General features: G+C 36.8%; 1 protein-coding gene across 4 annotated transcripts in view; it reads left to right on the forward strand.

Moving 5' to 3' along the window:
- The window catches only part of LOC123552200 (uncharacterized), a 173674-nt gene that overhangs the window by 129355 nt on the left and 20736 nt on the right, over window positions 1–23583 (forward strand). For all 4 annotated transcript variants that reach the window (XM_053541721.1, XM_053541723.1, XM_053541722.1 and 1 more), the window contains exons 26-31: window positions 3841–5664; window positions 6030–6161; window positions 13369–13407; window positions 14131–14267; window positions 14899–14923; window positions 15924–16052. In XM_053541721.1, the coding sequence (XP_053397696.1) occupies window positions 3841–5664; window positions 6030–6161; window positions 13369–13407; window positions 14131–14267; window positions 14899–14923; window positions 15924–16052 (2286 nt within the window). The remainder of the gene's footprint in view (window positions 1–3840; window positions 5665–6029; window positions 6162–13368; window positions 13408–14130; window positions 14268–14898; window positions 14924–15923; window positions 16053–23583) is intronic.

Consider the following 23583-nt stretch of genomic DNA (forward strand, 5'->3'; position numbering starts at 1 on the left):
CAACAGGGCCTAGGGCTTTGATATTTGGTATGTAGCATCATCTAGTGGTCCTCTACCAAGACTGTTCAAATTATTTCCCTGGGGTCAAATATGGCCCCGCCCTAGGGGTCACATGGTTTATATAGACCTATATAGGGAAAAACTTAGAAAAACCTCTTGTCCAAAACCACAGGGCCTAGGGCTTTGATATTTTGCAAATGATATTATCTAGTGGTCCTCTACTAAGATTTTCAAATTATTCCCCTAGGATCAAATATGGCCCCGCCCTGGGGGTCACATGGTTTATATAGACTTATGTAGGGAAAAACTTTGAAAATCGTCTTGTCCAAACCACAAAGACTAGGGCTTTGATATTTGTAATGTAGCATCATCTAGTGCTTCTCTACAAAGTTTATTCAAATTATCCCCCTAGGGTCAAATATGGCCCCGCCCCGGGGGTCTAATGGTTCATATAGAGTTATATAGGGAAAAACTTAGAATCTTCATATCCATAACCTACATCATTCAAATTTGGACCACATGTATAGTTTTGAGTGGCAAGATTAACCTTGACATGAGTTGACATTGATCTTGACCTAGTGACCTTCTTTCACATTTCTGTAGCTACAGCCTTCAAATTTGGACCACATGCACAGGTTTGTATACCGAAACAAACTTTGACCTTGACATTGACCTAGTGACCTACTTTCACATTTTTGAAGGTACAGGCTTCAAATTTGGACCACTTGCATAGTTTTGTGTTCTGAAATGAAATTTGACCTTGATTTTGACCTAGTGACCTACTTTCACATTTCTCAAGCTATAGCCTTCAAATTTGGACCACATGCATATTTTTGTGTACCGAAATGAACTTTGATCTTGAGAGATACCTAATGACCTACTTTCACATTTCTGAAGCTCTTTCACATTTCTTTAGCTACAGCCTTCAAATTTGGACCACATGCATAGTTTTGTGTTCTGAAATGGAATTTGACCTTGATTTTGACCTAGTGACCTACTTTCACATTTCTCAAGCTACAGCTTTTAAATTTTGACCACATACATAGTTTTGTGTACCGTAATGAACTTTGATCTTGAGATTGACCTAGTGACCTACTTTCACATTTCTGAAGCTATTCTTCAAATTCGGACCATATGCATACTTTTGTGTTCTGAATTGCAATTTGATATTGATTTTTACCTAGTATCTACTTCCACATTTCTCAAGCTACAGCCTCCAGATTTGAAGCACATGCATAGTTCTGTCTACCGAAATGAACTTTGATCATGAAATTGATCTAATGACCTACTTTCACATTTCTCAAGCCACAGCTTTCAAATTTAGACTACATGCACAGTGTTGTGTACCGAAATGAAATTTGACGTTAATTTTGACCTTAAACAAGTCTTGAAAGTTGGAACATTCAAAAATGGCTCAATGGTGGGTGCCAAGATCACTCTGTGATCTCTTGTTTGACATAGAAATTAGTTAAGTTTCGCATACCATTCTATATTTTGTCTAAACTGTTTGATATATGGCTTTGAAACTTTGAACACTTGCTAACCATCATGGTCACACATTGCCATATAGTGCAAGAACTATCCAAATCCACAAATGCAGGTACATTGTTTGTCTTATCTATTTTAAGCCCACCATCATCAGATAGTGGGCTATTCAAATCACTCTGCGTCCGTGGTCCGTCCATTTACAATTTCTCGTTATCGCATCGCCTCAGAAACTACTGTGGGGGGGGGGGGGGATTTTGACCAAACTTTGTCAGAATGATGTATTGGTTCCCTATTTGTGTCCCCCTGAAAATCAGACTGGTTTAACAATTTTTGAGTGAGTTATGGCCCTTTGTTTATTTTTATAATTTACATAGATTTATATAGGGAAACATTTTGAAAATTTTCTTGCCAAAACCACAGGGCCTAGGGCTTTGTTATTTGGTATGAAGTATCATCTAGTGGTCCTCTACCAAGATTATTCAAATTATATCCCTGGGGTCAAATATGGCCCCTCCCCGGGGTCACACGCTTTATATAGACTTATATAGGGAAAAACTTTGAAAACCCTCTTGTCCAAAACCACAGGGCCTAGGGCTTTGATATTTTGCCTGTGACATCATCTAGCGGTCTTCTACTAAGATTGTTCAAATTGTCCCCCTAGGGTCAAATATGGCCCCACCCTGGGGGTCACATGGTTAATATGGACTTATATAGGGAAAAACTTTGAAAAACCTCTTGTCCAAAACCACAGGACCTAGGGCTTTGATATTTTGTATGTGACATCATCTAGTAGTCTCTTACTTAGGTTGTTCAAATTATCCCCCTAGGGTCAAATATGGCCCCGCCCTGGGGGTCTCATGGTTTACATAGACTTATATAGGGAAAAACTTTGAAAATCTTCTTGTCAATAACCTACAACATTCAAATTTGGACCACATGTATAGTTTTGAGTGGCAAGATGAACATTGACAAAAGTTGACCATGATTTTGACCTAGTGACCTACTTTCACATTTCTGTAGCTAGGGCTTTGATATTTGTTATGTAGCATCATCTTGTGGTTCTCTACCAAGTTTGTTCAAAATATCCCCCTAGAGTCAAATATGGTCCCGCCCCAGGGGTCACATGGTTCATACAGACTTATATAGGGAAAAGCTTTTAAAATCTTCTTGTCAATAACCTACAACATTCAAATTTGGACCACATGTATAGTTTTGAGTGGCAAGATGAACATTGACATAAGTTGACCATGATTTTGACCTAGTGACCTACTTCCACATTTCTGTAGCTACAGGCTTCAAATTTGGACCACATGCATGGTTTTGTGTTCTGAAATGAAATTTGACCTTGATTTTGACCTAGTGACCTACTTTCACATTTCTCAAGCTACAGCCTTCAAATTTGGACCACAGGCATAGTTTTGTGTACTGAAAAAAAACATTGACCTTGACATTGACCTAGTGACCTACTTTCACATTTCTCAAGCTACAGCCTTCAAATTTGGACCACATACATAGTTTTGTGTACCAAAAAAATCTTTGACTTTGGCATTGACCTAGTCCTACTTTCACATTTTTGAAGGTACAGGCTTCAAATTTGGACCACATGCATAGTTTTGTGTTCCGAAATGAAATTTGACCTTGATTTTGACCTAGTGACCTACTTCCGCATTTCTCAATCTACAGCCTTCAAATTTGGACCACATGCATAGTTTTGTGTACCGAAATGAACTTTGATCTTGAGATTGACCTAGTGACCTACTTTCACATTTCTCAAGCTACAGGGTATCAAATTTTTACAACATGCATTATTTTGTGTTCTGAATTGAAATTTGACATTGATTTTTATCTAGTACCTACTTTCACATTTCTCAAGCTGCAGCCTCCAAATTTGAAGCACATGCATAGTTTTGTTTACCGAAATGAACTTTGACCTTGAAATTGATCTTGTGACCTACTTTCACATTTCTCAAGCTACAGCTTTCAAATTTGGACCACATGCATGGCCACATGCACAGTGATGTGTACTGAAATGAAATTTGACCTTGATTTTGACCGTGAGCTAGTCTTGAAACTTGGAACAATCAAAAATGGCTCAATGGTGGGCGCCAAGATCACTCTGTGATCTCTTGTTCTTATTTTGTCTGAAAATCTCTGGTAATATTTTGACCCCATACTTACATCAGTGCTTTGAATAGTCGAGCGCGCTGTCAACAGACAGCTCTTGTTTTTAATGTTCTTCCTGATTTAAATAAAGCATAAGTCAGAATGTTTATTGTAATGCAATTTAGGGGTAAGAACTGGGTCAGATGAGGAATACACATAGCTATCATGGCCTTCTTGTTTCCATTGCAGCTGAAAAGGTGTCACATTCTGAGAAAACTGAAAATGAATGGGATGATTATATATGCCTGCAAGGAAAAGGTAAAAATATAACTCATAAAGACATAGAAAAGGAAAGGCATTTCCAACAGACTGAACATTATACTGCAGAAGTATATAAATCTGAAGATACAGTTCCCAGTGACTTTGAACCTCTTGAAGCTGCTGCTGCTGATGATGTATATATTCATGACTCTGTTGCAACAAAAGCATATATGCCTTCAAAAGATGAGGAGATTATATTTGAAAATGCTATAGAAAATGCAACTGATGTAGACTTTGGAAGCTTTGAAGAAGAAGAAACTCAACAGAAAAAGTATGAAAATGATTCAAGGCATGATGATTTTATGAGACAGAATAACAGGGAAAGGTTGAGGACAAAACATGGAAATGGTGAAACAGGTGATGATTTTGTTGGATGTGATGATGAAAATGAAACCATAGATGTTGGTTCTGCTAGATTTGAAGAAAACAAATATATAACTGATGTTGATTTTGTTGAGTTTGAAAATGAAACAGCAGCTGTTGACTTTGTTAGGTTTGAAGAAAACGAGGATAACACAGATGTTGATTTTGGTGGGTTTGAAAATGGAACAACAGCAGTTGACCTTGATAGGTTTGAAGAAAACAAGGATTACACAGATGTTGATTTTGGTGGGTTTAAAAATGAAACAATAGGTGTTGAATTTGAGGAGAAACGTGAAAATTGTTCAGATCAAGATGACTTCATAAAACAAGGGATCAGGGATGATACAGATGTAACTCATATAAATATACTGGCGCACAGCAATTCAGAAGCAAAACAGATAAAATTTAATATTGACAAAGGTGCACAAGACAGAAATTCTCATTATCCCTCAAGAAGTAAAAGGAAAGGGTCTTACGAAGCAAAAACCTCAGACACATTTTATATGGCTGAAATTGAAAATAGTAACGGAAATGATGATTTAAACGTAACAATACCTCCACCTTTTGGATCAAGTTTACCACTTGCAGAAAATGATGAAATACCAGAGAAATCAAAGCTCAGATTAAAAGTTATCCCAAGTCCATCACAAAAAATAAGACAACAGTCTGCGGTAGAAGCTGTTGCAAAAAAAGTTGCCCATTTGTCATGTAAAAGGCAGCAAAGTTTTAAAGCATTTAAAAATCTTAAGTTTAAGGTGGAAGTTGAAAGATCAAGAAAGGAAAACACAGACTGCACCTTTACAGAAGATGAGTTTGAAACCCTGTTAGCTATAAGAGCCTGCACATGGCTACCATTAAATGAACTACCAGTACCAGAAATAAAGATTACAGTGGCTTTCGTTCCAAAGTTTGAACCACTTTTGTCAATAATTGAGCAAATTGCAAATGGAACACCTCCAACACCACATGTTTCTATGAGATATGAACTTCTGCGTTTCTGCACACTGAGAAGCTATCCAAAGGAAAACAAACCATATCTCATCAAACTAGCAGAAGCAGGTTTCTACTATGCCTCAGATGGTGATGGTGTCGTCTGCTACTGCTGTGGAGTTCGAAGATATAACTGGGTAGCAGAAGATATGCCGATGAAAATTCATGAAAGAATAAATCCAAACTGCAAATTCCTGAGAAAAAATGAAGAAGTCAATGTACCTGTTCAGTACTTTGGGCCATTCAGCAGAGCCTTGATGGCTATAATGGACATACCAGAACCAAGGGAAAGATCAGAACAGAGTGAAGATGTAAACAATGACTGGGCACCAGAAAGAATTCGCAGTCCAGCACCTGCTCAACAAAACCAACAAGTTGAAACTGGAGCAAATTCCCTAGGTAAGAGACCAATTAATGTAAACTTGATTTACATTATTCCCTGCGGTAGCCTTTTATTTAATTCATTGCACGGCAGGTAGATGTCAGAAATGCTTTATTTGAAGATAAAAACCTAATATTTAATTCTTAGCATGATAATTTGCACACCAAATTTGAAAGTTAGAAAGACAATGAAAAATTTATTATAAAAATGATGCCTTTTTTATCAGAGAAGTGAAAAATAAGATATCTGTCACAAGTATATTTTACTAAGTTAAACAAATCTTAACTCATTCCGAAAGTAAGAATATGGAGACTCCGCAGTTTGAGAAACATGTAGATTTTTAGTTTTGGTAAATATAAATAAGTTGGTTGTACTTGTATAGGTATAAATACAGCAATCCCTAAACACACCCAATATGCTACAAAGACAGCTAGAGAAGGTAGCTACAGTGGATGGCCTGATACAGCCAGCCATACCCCACAGGAACTTGCAGAAGCTGGTTTCTTTTATGCAGGTAAGCCTTCTTTACAGTCAAAGTAAAAATGGACATGTGCCACTAGCAAAGAAATACCCTATATAGTAAACATTATATAAGTACAATGGGCCGTAATTCTCGTGTTCCTCAAGCAATTTCACTGCCACTTCCAGGACTGCATTTTCCAATAACACTTAGCATTATTTCCATGTTCTATTGAAATTCTCCTAACCATGTCTTAGAAATGGCTCCAAACAGATAGGTACAGAGGGCCATTAATCTCGTCTTCGTCAAGCAGTCTGAACCTTGTTTGGTTTCATTTTCTTTAAAGCTTTTATTCCATGTTTTATTGAAATCTTTCAGCAATAAGTTTCATAAAACTTGTCTTCCTCAAGCAGTCTAACTGAAATTCTCAGGGCCTTATACCCTTATAGGGGTTAACATTTCTACTGTGTTTTATTGAAATCCTTCAAACCATGCCTTAGATATGTCTCCAGACAGAAAAAAAATGGAATAAATCACTATATATATATATATATATATTCTCTTCCTTGGCCAATCTGGCAGAAACTTGCAGGTGGTATTTCTCTATAGTAAATAACATCATTTTTACCATGTTTTGTTTAAATACTCCAAACCGTGTCTTAAATTATTTAGTTAAATATTACTCTGACGGACAAATGGCACCAAAGTTATATCCCTTGGCCTTTCGTACTTTGCTGTTTTCTTACAAAAAGAGCAAGCAACGAGGTCATTATTTTAACAAGTAAAATTATCTCTAGTTTGCCCCACATCTTCATTTGCAAAACTTTTCCCGGTTTCAATCTCCAAGTCGAAGCTAGGATAGTTTCAGGATTTATAAAAATGTTTGACATATTGAGGGATTTCAGTATTTTCAAGTGTCTACATAATATATAGATTATAAATGACATGACTTTGTTTCTGAACCTTAAGCCTGCTGGCGGCAAGTGATTCTGCCTTTGCATGGTCGGCACTGATCACTGTTCAGTCAGTAAATTTTCAGTGAGCACCCCTTTGAATAGTAAGTGGTACTGCCCAGATTGAATGATGGATCAGTTTATTTTAGAAATTTAGCAGGCTAAAGGTTAAGTTGTACTTTAGCATGCTTAAACATTTGGCTATAAAAACCTCCAGTTTTGACACCCCAACTCTAGCTGAAAAAAAGCAAACCTCTAGTTTTGGGATTCTGAGCAGATCACACGTGTGATACTAAAAGCAAAACAGACTTGAAAGTCATCAAGATAGATCACTGTCCTGCGCTACCTAAAGTGAACTTACGCTAGTGTTTGAATATTCTACAGTTGCATAATGTCAGTAAGCATGAAACGGACAATACAAGGCATCGTGGCGCTGATAAAGCTGTAATGCAGAAATATTAAATTTATATAGGTCATTGGTTTGAAGTAAAAGTAGACAACTTTTCAGCGTGGTTTTATATATTTTAGTTAAACGATTGCGATATTGAACATTGCCTTTTATGTATTTTATCATCTCTATTTTTCTAGCAAACTGCGTGCCGATATCCACGTTTTACCGCAAATTTAAGCAGCAATAGATTATTTTAAAGATAAATATCATAGTCAAAGTAAGTATACTTGTAGTAACTGCTGAAAGCGTTGTGACCTAAGGCCATAATTTAAAAAATGTTTGTTTGCAGTGCTCCGACCGACCGATCAAAATAGTCCCGACCCAAAACTTTTTTAGGCATTTCATGGGGGCAAATTTTTTTAATATATGTTTTGATCCTTTCTGATGCAAAATGCATTTTCAGCAGACATTTTCCTTTTCGTATTTTAATATACAGCAGATCATTCAACGTTTAGTGTACGCGACCATATTGCCGTCTTCGCGCGTGTTTCGGAAGTCACAAGTTCCAATCCGAGTGAGAAAGTCACTCAGACATCTTTACTTAGTCTTTCTCACATGATTTTACGGTGACATGACCATGGTCCAAAAAAATTATTCTGATTTTCTGTTGATTAGTTTGAACATTTAAAAGTTTATAAATTAAACAGACATCAGAATTTTTGATCATGTACCAGAATAATCGGCAACTTGAATGATAACTATTCACATTTTTATGTATTAATTGAGACCTTGTTTGAACACTTAATAAAGCCACATACCTTGATTTTTTTTTTGTAAATCCTAATTTTCCTTTCCTTGCAAACATGATTTAACTTTTAAATCCCAGTTTTATCCAACACATTTGGTGACAAAATTGCATAAACATCTTGAAAAATACACTGGCACTTGTCCTTCAGAGGAAAGATGCCAATTGGCATTTGACCTTTGATGTAAGATGAAAGGAAGCAGTTTGACAGCTAAATGTTGTGATGTGTGTGATGTAATTTGACCTAATTCTACAAGTACAATTTGTGTATTACCTAATACACTTTGATTTAAAAGGACTGAGATGATTTATGGATTTGCAATTTAAGTGCTGTGAACTTCGTTTCTTGTTCCTTACTCATAATTTGACATACTTCAGCTTGTGTTTAATAGTGAAGCCTTTCAGTTTTAAAGCCAACGGAGACTAAAAATTAAGCATGAGAAGCTCCACAGCTGGTCACAATCACCCGCTTATACACAGACCTATATTCAAAGGGTTGGGGTGGAGGGATTGGGAGGCCTATGCTGCTCCCCTGCCCCAAGTTGCCCGAGAAGTTACCTTTATTTAACAAAGTTTAACATGTATCAGAACCCACCATTTCAAACTTCAGAAATTCTGAAATTGGATCTTCTATACCTACCACCAAATTTTGGACTGTAATGTGGCTTTCATATGCAACAACACTTCCTGTGTCCAGATTAATAATATCAGGGCACTCAGAATTTATACAAAAAATGTAACAGTTGCCATCATTTCATTCCTAACAAGGATGTAAAACAGGCCATCATTTCATTCCTATCAAAAGATGTAACAGATGCCACCATTATTTTCATTCCTATCAAAAGATGTAACAGAGGGCACCATTTCATTTCTATCATCAAAAAAGGTAAAAAAGGCCACTATTTCATTCATAGAGGTAGCATAGGCCGCCCTTTCATTACTGTCAAAAGATGTAACAGAGGCCACTATTTCATTCCTGTCAAAAGCTGTAACTGAGGCCACTATTTCATTCCTGTCAAGAGATGTAACAGAGGCCACCATTTCATTAATATATTTTTAACATTTCCAGGAGGATGGCAGCAAACATTCTTCTTTGCTTACCCTTCCCCACCCCCATCTCGCCAAAAACAGGTTGAACAGCTTAGGTCTGCAGTGAGGTCATTATAAACCTTCTGTCTCTTCCTGTATCCAGACTGATGACATTTGAGTACTCAAAACTTATACCAAAATGCAACAAAGGCCATCATTTCATACACTAAGGGTCTGACAGCATCTGCATGAAGTCAGAACAACTGTCCTGTAAAAGGTTTTAGGGAATGAGGGTTCGGAGTGTCAAGATCGTTCGTTGCATTCTTGGTCTGTATCCAAAGTAGTGTCATTCAGTTTCACGAAAATTTTGATTAATTATAAAATAAAAGATCTGGTTTAATAAATGTCTACATGCTAGTTTATGCTCTGTGAAATTCCTGGTAGAATTTGTCTGCCATGTATGCTCTTACTCTCTGAAATTCATGAATATGTTTCAATGTCTGCTGAGAAAATTTTTGTACACTGACTTTACAAAAAAAATAAAAAATCCCTACCTACCTACCCACTCCTAAAAATCTAGGTCGGAGCACTGCAAACAAACAATTTTTAGCTCACCTGTCACAAAGTGACAAGGTGAGCTTTTGTGATCGCGCGGTGTCCGTCGTCCGTCCGTGCGTCAGTGCGTACATCCGTCTGTAAACTTTTGCTTGTGACCACTCTAGAGGTCACATTTTTTGTGGAATCTTTATGAAAGTTGGTCAGAATGTTCATCTTGATTATATCTAGGTCAAGTTCGAAACTGGGTCATGTGCCATCAAAAACTAGGTCAGTAGGTCTAAAAATAGAAAAACCTTGTGACCTCTCTAGAGGCCATATATTTCACAAGATCTTCATGAAAGTTGGTCAGAATGTTCATCTTGATTATATCTAGGTCAAGTTCGAAACTGGGTCACGTGCCTTCAAAAACTAGGTCAGTAGGTCTAAAAATAGAAAAACCTTGTGACCTCTCTAGAGGCCATATATTTCAAGAGATCTTCATGAAACTTGGTCAGAACATTAACCTTGATGATATCTAGGTCAAGTTCGAAACTGGGTCACATGCCGTCAAAAACTAGGTCAGTAGGTCAGATAATAGAAAAACCTTGTGACCTCTCTAAAGGCCATATTTTTCATGGGATCTGTATGAAAGTTGGTCTGAATGTTCATCTTGATGATATCTAGGCCAAATTTGAAACTGGGTCACGTGCAGTCAAAAACTAGGTCAGTTGGTCTAAAAATAGAAAAACCTTGTGACCTCTCTAGAGGCCATATATTTCATGAGATCTTCATGAAAATTGGTCAGAATGTTCACCTTGATGATATCTAGGTCAGGTTCGAAAGTGGGTCACATGCCTTCAAAAACTAGGTCAGCAGGTCAAATAATAGAAAAACCTTGTGACCTCTCTAGAGACCATATTTTTCATGGGATCTGTATGAAAGTTGGTCTGAATGTTCATCTTGATGATATCTAGGTCAGCTTCGAAACAGGGTCATGTGCGGTCAAAAACTAGGTCAGTAGGTCTAAAAATAGAAAAACCTTGTGACCTCTCTAGAGGCCATACTTGTGAATGGATCTCCATAAAAGTTGGTCAGAATGTTCATCTTGATGATATCTAGTTCTTGTTTGAAAGTGGGTCATGTGGCTTCAAAAAGTAGGTCAATAGGTCAAATAATGAAAAAACGTTGTGTCCTCTCTAGAGGCCATATTTTTCATTGGATCTGTATGAAAGTCGGTCTGAATGTTGATCTTGATGATATATAGGTCAAGTTTGAAACTGGGTCAACTGTGATCAAAAACTAGGTCAGTAGGTCTTGAAATAGAAAAACCTTGTGACCTCTCTAGAGGCCATACCCTTGAATGGATCTTCATGAAAATTGGTCAGAATGTTCACCTTGATGATATCTAGGTCAAGTTTGAAATGGGTCACGTGCCTTAAAAAACTAGGTCAGTAGGTCAAATAATAATAAAAACCTTGTGACCTCTCTAGAGGCCATACTTTTCATGGGATCTGTATGAAAGTTGGTCTGAATGTTCATCTTGATGATATCTAGGTGAAATTTGAAATTGGGTCAACTGTGGTCAAAAACTAGGTCAGTAGATCTAAAATTAGAAAAATCTTTTGACCTCTCTAGAGGCCATATTTTTCAATGGATCTTCATGAAAATTGATCTGAATGTTCTCCTTGATGATATCTAGGTCAGTTTAGAAACTGGGTCACGTGCAATCAAAAACTAGGCCAGTAAGTATAAAAATAGAAAAACCTTGTGACCTCTCTAGAGGCCATATTTTTCATGAGATCTTCATGAAAATTAGTGAGAATGTTCACCTTGATGATATCTAGGTAAATTTCAAAACAGGGTCACGTACCTTCGAAAACTAGGTCAATATGTCAAATAATAGAAAAACCTTGTGACCTCTCTAGAGACCATATTTTTCAATGGATCTTCATGAAAATTGGTTAGCATTTTTATCTTGATAATATCTAGGTCAAGTTCAAAACTGGGTCACATGAGCTCAAAAACTAGGTCACTATGTCAGATAATAGAAAAAACGACGTCATACTCAAAACTGGGTCATGTGGGAAGAGGTGAGCGATTCAGGACCATCATGGTCCTCTTGTTTGATTATGGCCTAATGGCCGTCTTTACCGTTACGCAATTTTTATAAAATGTGAATTTAGAAACTTGCTGTTATCGGCATTGAATGTTGCGTCGATATTGGCAGAATCAGCTCGAATAATTTGCTTACATCTAGTTGCCGAGCCCGCTTGCGGTGAGCTCGTTGTAGTCGCCACTATTTGCGTGTGCGTCCGTCCGTCCGATTTTGTTCGGACCATAACTTTGACATGCATGGACAAATCTTGTTTGTATTTGGCATGAATGTTTACCACAATGAGAAGGCATGTCGTGTACAAAACCCATGTTCCTATCTCAAAGGTCGAGGTCAAGGATTAAATTGAAGTTTGTCCGGAGCATTTCTTCTTCATGCATGGTGGGATTTCAATGTAACTTGGCACGAATGTTCACCATTATGAGACGGAGTGTCTTGCACAAGAACCAGGTCCTTAGGTCTAAGGTCAAGGTCACAACAGCTGGCTGGCTCGACATTCTGCCTATGGGCATACTTGTATTATTATATACCTTACAATAAATAGTAATAACAAAGCTATTAAAAACGTTCATTATGGTCTTCGCTATAGACTAGTAGTAACACATTGTGCCTCACAAGCCATTACCAATGTAACCCCTGGTTACTGGAATGTTCGCGCATACTGATGTTGTCATCGTGTAGCAACATATTTCCATGAAAGGTTTCTGGTCGATTTATAGGCATAGGCTTATTTATAGATATTAAAGCAATGAACTGATCCATATCAGTATGATGTTTGAAAGTATGAAAATGAAAATACCAAGATAAAAGTTAAGTTATAGTTATGTAATATAAAGGTCAATATACGTCTTGGGTTTGCCTTCTGGTCATAAAGCCCTGATGCCATAATGGCACTAAGTGTACTACGCCAGAAAGCATACCTGAGCCCTGTATTAGCCGCTTATTATTACATGATTACAATGAAAAGGTCATTCCAGCCTGTACATTATTACACCAGTATACACATTATCTGAAAGGTTTGTAATGAGTAGGCGCTATGGAAATTACATGGTTTTTGATTATATTACGCGTAATGCAGTCTTTTTTCACACAAAATTTGATTTCTATGGCACAGCCACAAATTTCAGAAAGAATGCAAATGCTGAAGACATGTTTCCAGGCAAGATTGATTGTTATTGACATGTATTTGATTTTAAATATTTCAATGTGATCATTTAATTAGATTTCAAGAAAGTTGGTTTTCACATTAGTCCTATAATAGATCATCTGTCTGTCATATAAGCCCTTGGCTCTTGTTCTCTTTCTTATACAGTGTATGGATATATTAGAAGATTATTATGTAGACACATGTTTTTTAACAACATAGTATGCAGGCTGTCACAATTTTTAAAACAAGGATACAGATGTTTATGAAAATACAAACTTCCTTTCAGGTTTTGGTGACTGTGTCAGGTGCTTTTACTGTGGGATAGGTAAGTGTCTCTTCAGAGATGATGATATTTGATAGTACTGGTACATGTTCATGTGCAGGTACTATGTTGTGATACTTACTATATTTGTGTAGGTAAATAGTAACAGAACCCATTTGTTTAGCAAACCTGGATTACACTCTGCTTTTTGGAGTAGTTATATGTAAACATCAGCCAATATGAAAACAGATGCATGCATAGGAATTTTGTTACTAAGTCATAATTAAACGTCCAAAGGTACGTAATATATTAAACCCCTGTGTCCATCCGTCGGTTAGCAATTTCTTGTCCGCTCTGTAACTCTTGAACCCCTTGAAGGATTTCAAAGGAACTTGACACAAATATTCACCACATCGAGATGACGTGCAGAGCGCTTGTTCTGGATGGCTCGCTTCAAGGTCAAGGTCACACTTAGTGGTCAGAGGTCATATGACTTTGTTCCGTGTCTGCTCTGTAACTCTTGAACTGCTTGAAGGATTTTTAAAAAATTGGCACAAATGTTCACCACATCGAGACGACGTGCAGAGCACATGTTCTGGATGGCTGAATTCAAGGTCAAGGTTATACATAGTTGTCAAAGGTCATACTTTCGGGCGTATATTGCTTCGCATTGTGGTGCTCTTGTTTATTAACTTATTTCTTATTTCATTTCTTAAGTAAATCGTAAAGCATTACTGTTAGTACGTGACTCATAAAGAGATATAATTGGTGCTTTATGTTTTAAAGGTCTTCGTCACTGGACGAAAGATGACAATCCATGGATAGAGCATGCCCGCTGGTCTCGGAACTGTGTCTTTGTAAAACAGAAGAAAGGGGAGGAGTTTGTCAACCTCGTCCAACTTGCTGTTCAGTACTCCCAAGATGTAAGTTGTAATTGTACTTAGTTCATCGAAGAAAATTTGTTAAAAGAGGTTATTTAAAAAAGAAAGAAATGGTGGTAGAATGATTCCAGAACCATGCTTATAATTTTCTCAGAAATGGCTTTGTTTATAGAACTGTTTTATGTTTACCATAAAAGGATTTCAAAAGATTCTGACAGGGCTGAATATTTGCATATCCAAATACTGTTAAATCATTTAATTTTGTGGACACATGATTTTTTTTTTTTTTTTTTTTTGGCCCAAACTGCTATTTTGTAATGATATAAATTAGTGGATTTCAAACTTTGAACATAAAATGCATGGAGAGTCTGTTTGTTGGCATTTAATCTTTGGTATTGACTCCATCTTTAAATAAGTGGAAATTTGTCCCCTACAAATATTACTGATTTCACAGTTACTGTGTCAAGATATGATGACTTACTCTACCTTTTTTTCAAAAAATAAGAGCTAAGGGTAGTTATCCCAGAGGCTGAGAGCACCCCAAACACAGCCGTAGAGTTTCAGAAATGTCAGTTTAGTGTTATGGTACAATAACAATGTATTTTTTATTAAATTTGAGGCAAAACAGGGCTTCATAAACAGTATTTCCATGTCTTTGAATTTTTGTTTTCAGAATGAAGCACAATCAAATAGTAGTGGTAAGTTATTGCAGTTACTTCTCTGATATATCTGTAAATAGTACATTTTAATTAATGTAAAAGCATGAAACTGAGTTGACTGGTAGCATATCTGTATTTGTGAATATTTTTAATTATAGGATAAAACTTGGTACTTTATACTAGCCTTATTGATGTAGTACCAAAGGAATAAGTCTACCCTTAAACATTTCCATTTCATGCTGCAAAGTAGTTTTACTTTTTTTAAAATGTATTTCAAAAATTACATTACACTTAGATTTTACAAGCATAAAAAGGATTAGAATGAGAGAAAGCTTCTCCGACCCGCCAGTGAGTGCACGTCTTGAGAAGGCACAGGGCATTGACAGAACTAGGTCATTGGCATTTTTCTGTCAATGTCCTGACTGAAGCTGGCAGGAGTGGCCCTAAAAGGGACTGTTTGTGACAAGGAGCTATGTACTTGGCTGACGGCTTGCTGTTCAGATGGCCTGCAGAATACAGACGGCATGCAGAGAAGCCCCCGAGCTGCTCAAACCCCACGCTCAACGTGGGGGGCGAGCGGGGAGGGGCACAACACCCACAGCAGAGGAGCGGCTGAGGATTCCAGCGACAGCGGCTTGCAGCACTTACCGCCCTTTTAAGGGCGCCTTCGAGCAACCACGTCTCTTTACGGGTCTCTGTCGTTTAGGTCTCATTGGCCGTGACAGTGATTCACCTTTGGCAACAAAATTATTTTTCTTTGGTATATACTCTACGGAAATTGCATAGAGGTAAATTTTCACCACTTCGGCTTCAAAAATTTATCTTTAACAGCATGCCTGGTGACATGCCGGGGGTCTATACTCTACATAGCTAAAAATGCTATACTGTGCCCTTACGGGCGGATGGACCCTAATTAAACATAAATAGACAGACAGAAAGCTTATAAAGTTCTTCTCTCTGTATAACTACATTATATTTAGGTAAGTGAGGTTGACAATAGTTGAAATCTGAGGTATATGATAACTTTGTATTACATAAGCCGGGAACCAGTTACCAGTACAGGAAATAGAGAGAATCTTGCTCTCGGATGCTGCACAGAGTGTTTTAGAGATGGGGTACCAGCCAAGAATTATCAAGAAGGCAATAGAACAGATACTAAGACAAGATAGTAAGAGACATTTTGTAATAAGTAATTATGCATTTGATTTCTTCAATCTGAATTTTCATTAACTGACTTACACTGCACCTTATTGTGTTTCTGTTCTACTATTTTTACTTACATTCTTAAGGATGGTAATTGGAGGTAAAAGTTCTTCATTTTTGTTGGTACATGTATTGAGTTTTTGTTTACTGGGCAGTTTGTTCAAAGTTCACATAAAATTTTAATGTATTGCATTTATTGAATTATTTATATTTAGCAATACCCGCATATTTGTATGATGCAAAAGTCACATGTTCTCTCAAAAGAAGACTGAATTGATATGAGATGCACAAGTGCATGGTACATTTTAGGTGCTATGAATTAAAAGTTGTGAAAATGGAATTCAGAAGTTATGAAAATGGAATTCAAAAGTTGTGAAAATGGAATTTAAAAGTTGTGAAAATCTTTTTTTATATGATCAAAAAGAGCCTTTAAAATACCCATGTGGCGATTGAGCACCATTCAGTACCAAATCTTATTTTCTTTTTATGCAATTAATATAAAAATTTATAGCAGATGACCCAGTAGTATTTTCTCATAAGTAATGAATGAATATCTTCAGTTCTTTTGATGTGTATGCTGCTACATACATTGAACTGTTATATATTTTGGCACTGGACTACTGTGAATTATATGTCCTTAAATATTTTTTTCTTGGTATCTGAATTACATTTACCTTGCATGGAAAGGTTATTTCCCCCAGGATTTTGTTTTAAAAACTATAATTGATACTCGGAAAGTACCATCCATTCCACTCACTTGCTGTTAAATGGAAACATACTTTCTTCACATAAACATATCAAACAATGTACAGAATTTATTCAGCTATAGTTTTGAAAAATTATCAGGTGATTATTGATCCCATGAATTTTAAAGGGGAACAAGAGTGCCAGAATGTCACAATATACGCCCGTCACAGCAAATTTCTTTACTCTAGCACCTGTATTTGCAAATGGAATTTTAATTTTGTGGTTGTTTAATAATCATTGTAAGTCTTTTGTTTTTCTAAGTCCACAAAAAAACTCCTTACCAGGTAGAGATACCTTAAAATACACCTAAAATTTGAAAGTAATATCTATGTTGTACCACAGAAAAGTGGTCTTGTTTTTTCCCAACGGTCAGTTATAAAAAAGTTACAATATAAGTTATTTATAGTAACAACTAAGGGAAGGTAATCTTAAAAAAAAAAAAAAAAAAAAAAAAAAAAAAAATCCAAAAAAAAATTTTAAGTCCACACAAAACTCTTTACCAGGTAGAGATTGGTCAAAATACACCTCATAATTGGATGTAGCATGCATGTTGTACTACAGAAAAGTGGTCTCGATTTTTCCCTACGACTAGTAATGAAAAAGTTACAATATAAGCTATTTATAGTAACAACAAAGGGAAGTAATTCTAAAAAGGGAACTGCGCATGACACTTCATCTCATGATGGTGTATAATTGTGCCAAGATACATCAAAATCCCTCCATGCATGAAGAAGAAATGCTTCGGACAAAGTCATTCTTGTATCTGACCTTTGGCCTCTAAGTGTGACCTTGACCTTAGACCTAGGGACCTGGTTCTTGCGCATGACACTCCGTCTCGTGGTGGTGAACATTTGTGCCAAGTTATATCAAAATCCCTCTATGCATGAAGAAGAAATGCTCCGGACAAGGTTTTCATTCTTGTATCCTTTGACCTCTAAGTGTGACCTTGACCTTAGACCTAGGGACCTGGTTCTTGCGCATGACACTCCGCCTCATGGTGGTAAACATTTGTGCGAAGTTATATCAAAATCCCTCTATGCATGAAGAAGATATGCTCCGGACAAAGTTTTCTTTCTTGTGTCCTTTGACCTCTAAGTGTGACCTTGACCTTAGACCTAGGGACCTGGTTCTTGCGCACGACACTCCGTCTCATGATGATGAACAACTGTGCCAACTTTCATCAAAATCCCTCCATGCATGAAGAAGATATGCTCCGGACAAAGTCATTCTTGAATTTGACCTTTGACCTCTAAGTGTGACCTTGACCTTAGACCTAGGGACCTGGTTCTTGCGCATGACACTCCGTCTCATGATGGTGAACAACTGTGCCAAGTTTCATCAAAATCCCTCCATGCATGTAGAAGATATGCTCCGGACAAAGTCTGTGGACGCCGCCATCCCGCCCGCCCGCCAGGGGCGTTCCCATAATACGTCCCGTTTTTCAAACGGGCGTATAATTATTCAACATTTGACAGTTCATGTATTTAGAGAGAGTATGATTAAAGATATAAACTGGCAAAAAATTATGAAAATCAGACTATAAGCGAAAAAGATATAGCAATTTAAATATTGTCAATTTAATGAAATGGCAGACATTTTGGGCACAGTGATGTCGTTGTTCTTTCCTTATATAGGCATTACCAAATATGGCTTTCATGGCAAAATTATGTAAAGTACAATAAAACATGGAGCATAATTTAGAGTATATGCTTTTACACACACACTAAATTTTTTATGCCCCTGCACATTTATGTGGGGTCATACAGCATTGCTGCTGTCCATACATACGCCCGTACATCCCAAAATCTTGTGTGTCCCAACTCCATCCACACTATTAGCTGATTTTCTTTCAACTTTAATGGATGAACAAGCTAGATGTGCAGAATCTGATGTCCATTAAGAAAGAAATTTTTTCTGTGACTATTTTTACCAAAGTAATGGTCCTTTGATAGTTTTGCTTTATAGAATATAGAGAAAAATCTTTTAATATGTCCAACTCCTCAAACACTGTTGAAAGGATATGCTTGAAAGTTTCACATTTGAAGGATCTCATGTGAAAATGACCATAAATAATGTACTTTTTTACTGTGGCGGCTATCTTTTCTAGAATTGTGGCCCTTCCTTAATTTCACAAAATAGGCCATAGTGAAGAAATTTGGTGTGTTCAACTCCTCATACACTTTTTGAAGGAATAGGTTCAAAGTTGCTGAGGTGCACAACCATATCTGAATACAATTAGCTTCAAACTTTTAGTCGAACAGCCTTCATATGAAGATGGTCTTTAATGAAAACTTTGCTATTTAGAGGATGGCGTAGTATATGAGAGCAACCGTGTCCAATGGACACAATTCTAGTATTATGATATGACCCACAAAATATTATTCTCTTAGTTGTAATTTACTGATTTTCCATATATGGTAATGCCAATATAAGGTAAGAACGATGATGCCATTGTGCCCAAAATGGTTGCCATTTCATTACATAGTTGGTACTCAAATTGCTATAACGTTTCTGTTTTTAGTCCGATTTTGATACTTTTTTCGTCTGTGTTTAATGCTTCACCTAGTACTTTCTAATAATGGATGTTACACTTTTATGACAAACGCAGTCTCTTGTCTTTAGAACCTTAAGAACTCTAAATTTCTTTTATCAACTTTTCTTTTTTTCAGAAAAATCTGAGGTACTTGCTTAAGTATTTGTTTCACTTCAATACTATGATACTTTATTGCCTGTTTGTCTTCCAGCTTGAAAATGTTGCAGGTGAATGTTGATACCTATAGCTGTTAGATATTTTTGTGTTACACTATGTCATTCAGGGCAGCCTTGTATAGTAGATACAAATTGGAGGCCTAAAATGTGCTATACAGAGGTTGTTGCTCTTGAGAGGTTTATTAGTCCCCTACTGGTTGAAAATCAGTTTCGGGGACTATAGGAATGCACTTTTCTGTCATTCCGTCTGTCCGTCCGTCCGTCTGTCCGTCCGTCCGCAATTTCGTGTCCGGTCCATAACTCTGCCATCCATGAAGGGATTTTAATATTACTTGGCACAAATGTTCCCCATGATGAGACGACGTGTCATGCGCAAAACCCGGACCTCTAGCTCAAAGGTCAAGGTCACAATTGGAGGTCAAAGGTCAACAGGGCTTTTTTCCTGTCCGGTCCACAACTCTCCCATCCTTGAAGGGATTTTAGTATTACTTGGCACAAATGTTCCCCATGATGAGATGATGTGTCGTGCGCAAATCCCGGACCCCTAGCTCAAATGTCAAGGTCACAATTGGAGGTCAAAGGTCAACAGGGCTTTTTTCCTGTCCGGTCCATAACTCTCCCATCCATGAAGAGATTTTAATATTACTTGGCACAAATGTTCCCCATGAGGAGACGACGTGTCATGCGCAAAACCTGGACCCCTAGCTTAAAGGTCAAGGTCACAATTGGAGGTCAAAGGTCAACAAGGCTTTTTTCCTGTCCGGTCCATAACTTTCCCATCTATGAAGGGATTTTAATATTACTTGGCACAAATGTACCTCATAATAAGACGATGTGTCATGCACAACTTTCAGACCCCTAGCTCAAAGGTCAAGGTCACACTTAGCAGTCAAATGTTAACATAGCAAGAACAGGGTCTGTTTCGTGTCCGGTCCATAACTCTGACATTCATTAAGGAATTTTAATATCACTTAGCACAAGTGTTCCCCATGATGAGACGACATGTCATGCGCAAATCCCAGACCCCTAGCTCAAAGGTCAAGGTCACAATTGGGGGTCAAAGGTCAACAGAGTTTTTTTCCTGTCCCGTCCATAACTCTGCCATCCATGAAGGGATTTTAATATTACTTGGCACAAATGTTCCCCAGGATGAGACAACATGTCATGCGCAAAGCCCAGACCCTTAGCTCAAAGGTCAAGGTCACAATTGGAGGTCAAAGGTCAAGAGGATTTTTTTCCTGTCCGGTCTATAACTTTGTCATGCAAAGCAGGATTTAGATATCAGTTGGCACAAATATTCCCCTGGATGAGACAACATGTCATGCGCAAGAACCAGGTCCCTAGGTCTAAGGTCAAGGTCATATTTAGAGGTCAAAGGTCAAATTCAAGAATGACTTTGTACCGGACATTTCTTCTTCATGCATGGAGGGATTTTGATGTAACTTGGACCAAATGTTCACCACCATGAGGCACCCTTGTTTTTAGAATTACGTCCCTTTGTTGTTACTATAAATAGATTTTATTGTAACTTTTTTATTACTGGCGGTAGAGAAAAATCGAGACCACTTTTCTGTGGTACAGCATGCATGTTACATCCAATTTTTAGGTGTATTTTGACCTATCTCTACCTGGTAAAGAGTTTCTTGTGGACTTGTATTATATAGATTTTTTTTTTTTTTTTTTTTTTTTTTTTTTTTTTTTTTTTTTTTAAAAGATTAATTTCCCTTTCTTGTTACTATAAATAACTTACATGATAACATTTTTATAATCGGCCAAAAAAAATTCAATATGAAAACAACTGTAGGTTTTTATATATATATAAATTTTAATCCAAGTGTTTTGTTATAACATATTGTATATATACACACCCTATTACCTGATGTCCACCACGCAGAGGGATGCGGCTGCCACAGAGGTCAGAAATCAATAACGGCGAATAGTGGTGTTAGTCTTTTGAGCTGTATTTTTTCATTTCGTCTTTCCATGAAAATATTCTGGTGCAAGCATACGTGTAAATGCCTTAACATATTATAGAATTAATCCTGGTCGCCAACTTTGCGAAATAAAGAAGTATTCAGCTGTTTAAATTGGACGTTTATTAAAATTGATGCGAAAACCATATTCAACGGCCCAATTCGAAGTGTTTACAAAATATTTTGATCAAATTTACCTCACAAGTCAAACGACCAATCATCTGGGGATAATCCTGGCAAGTTTCAAGTCTGTCCGTACGTCTACACCGACGTTATGACCCTTAAAAGGGACCCGGGTATAGTCACGTATGATATACTTTACCGCAGAGGGCATTTTTAAATGATGCCCATCCCACCGAGGAGTCAAAATATAGGATACCGTTTACGGCAGAGGGGAATTTGGTGTAAAAACGTCTATTTTGGCTGTTTGTTTCGCTTTAAAGTCTTGGGAGGTCATGGAATCATTTGCAGTATGCATTGTTTATATACTTATGTTTAATAATGCCACTGGGCGATTTTCAATGGCGAACACCGCTGTAACAGTGTTAATCTGTCTAGATTGTATTTCTATCTCCGATATTGCATACTTAACTATCTGCTACATGTATAGATTGATTCTGCTGTTGTAAATGTTCATTTTGTAAATTCATTTTTGTTTCAATTTCTTTTATGATGAAATATACAGAAATAATGATATCTGAAGTCCTGATACTTGCGTTTTGCAGGATTCTGTGTTGAAGTTACGGTTAATATTAGGTATTAAATCGTTAAATGCATTTATTATATACAGCTTTCATTTAAATACACATCAGATCATATAGTTTAACACAGTTTGTCGAGTAGTATATTTAAGCATATATATTTGAAATGCATGAGTATTGTTTAAAAAAGCTAAGACGCTGATTTGCAGCTTACGCTAGAGTGATTGACCATTTAAGTACATGGAACTGGATTAAGATGAAAACATTTGGAATGCTGGATATAGGACAGAAAACATATACCGACGTGATTCCAAATGAAGGTGAAATATTCATTTCTAATGACCAACGTGTGGGCATGTATTGAAGTTAAGGGCAAAATATCAAAATTGAATACATCTTTAAAGTTTTCAAGAGAGATCGATCAGAATGAAATCTTCATTTCAGATAGTAACTCGGTAATAACAGATGGTTTAGTTATTTCCATTGCATTTTGATAGATCTCTCTTGACATGACAATTAACTAAATGGTCAATCACTCCAGTGTTAACTTCAAAATCATTGTTACAGTAATAACACGTGTATGCCTTCATCTTTGGTTCTGAAATTGAATACAAAATAAATTGTTTAGAACATTTCTGTAAACGATTAATGAATAACAGCTTTATTTAGAACCGATCACTTGACTTATGCCACTGACCAGAAATATATTTAAATTTTCTAGCCTAACGGATCTTTTATGTAGAACTATGTTACTATTAGTAGCCTCTTAGTATGAAAGCTTGATAATGCAAAATAATTTGATATTTTATATTAACCTATATTCAACACTGAATCCAGCAAGAACGCAAGTACCAGGGCTTCAGAATTTCATTGCTGGCAGCAAATGTCTGTAAATTATGATAAAAAAGAAACAAAAATGATTTTACAAAACAAAGACTTTCAGTGGCAAAAGAGCACTATACATGTACAGTATAAGATTGTTTGCAATGTAGGATATATATCTAGACTGATTGCAAAACGATTTATCATAAACCGTAAATTCAACACTGAATCCAGCAAGAACGCAAGTACCGATACCATCAGGACTTACGATATCGTTATTTCTGTATATTTCATGATAAAAGAAATTGAAACAAAACTGAGTTTACAAAACGAAGACTTAAATAGTAGCAAAACAACGTCGGAGATAGATAGAAGTTCAATCTAAACTGATTACCACCGTGTTACAGCGGTGTTCGCCATTGAAAATCGTCCATTATTAAACACAAGTATAAACAATGCATTCTGCAAATAATTCCATGACCTCCCAGGTCTCAAAAGCAAAACAAACAGCCAAAATAGATATTTTTACACAAAATTTCCCTCT

Source organism: Mercenaria mercenaria, chromosome 4, assembly GCF_021730395.1.
Source record: "Mercenaria mercenaria strain notata chromosome 4, MADL_Memer_1, whole genome shotgun sequence".
Classification (NCBI taxonomy): Eukaryota; Metazoa; Mollusca; class Bivalvia; order Venerida; family Veneridae; genus Mercenaria; species Mercenaria mercenaria.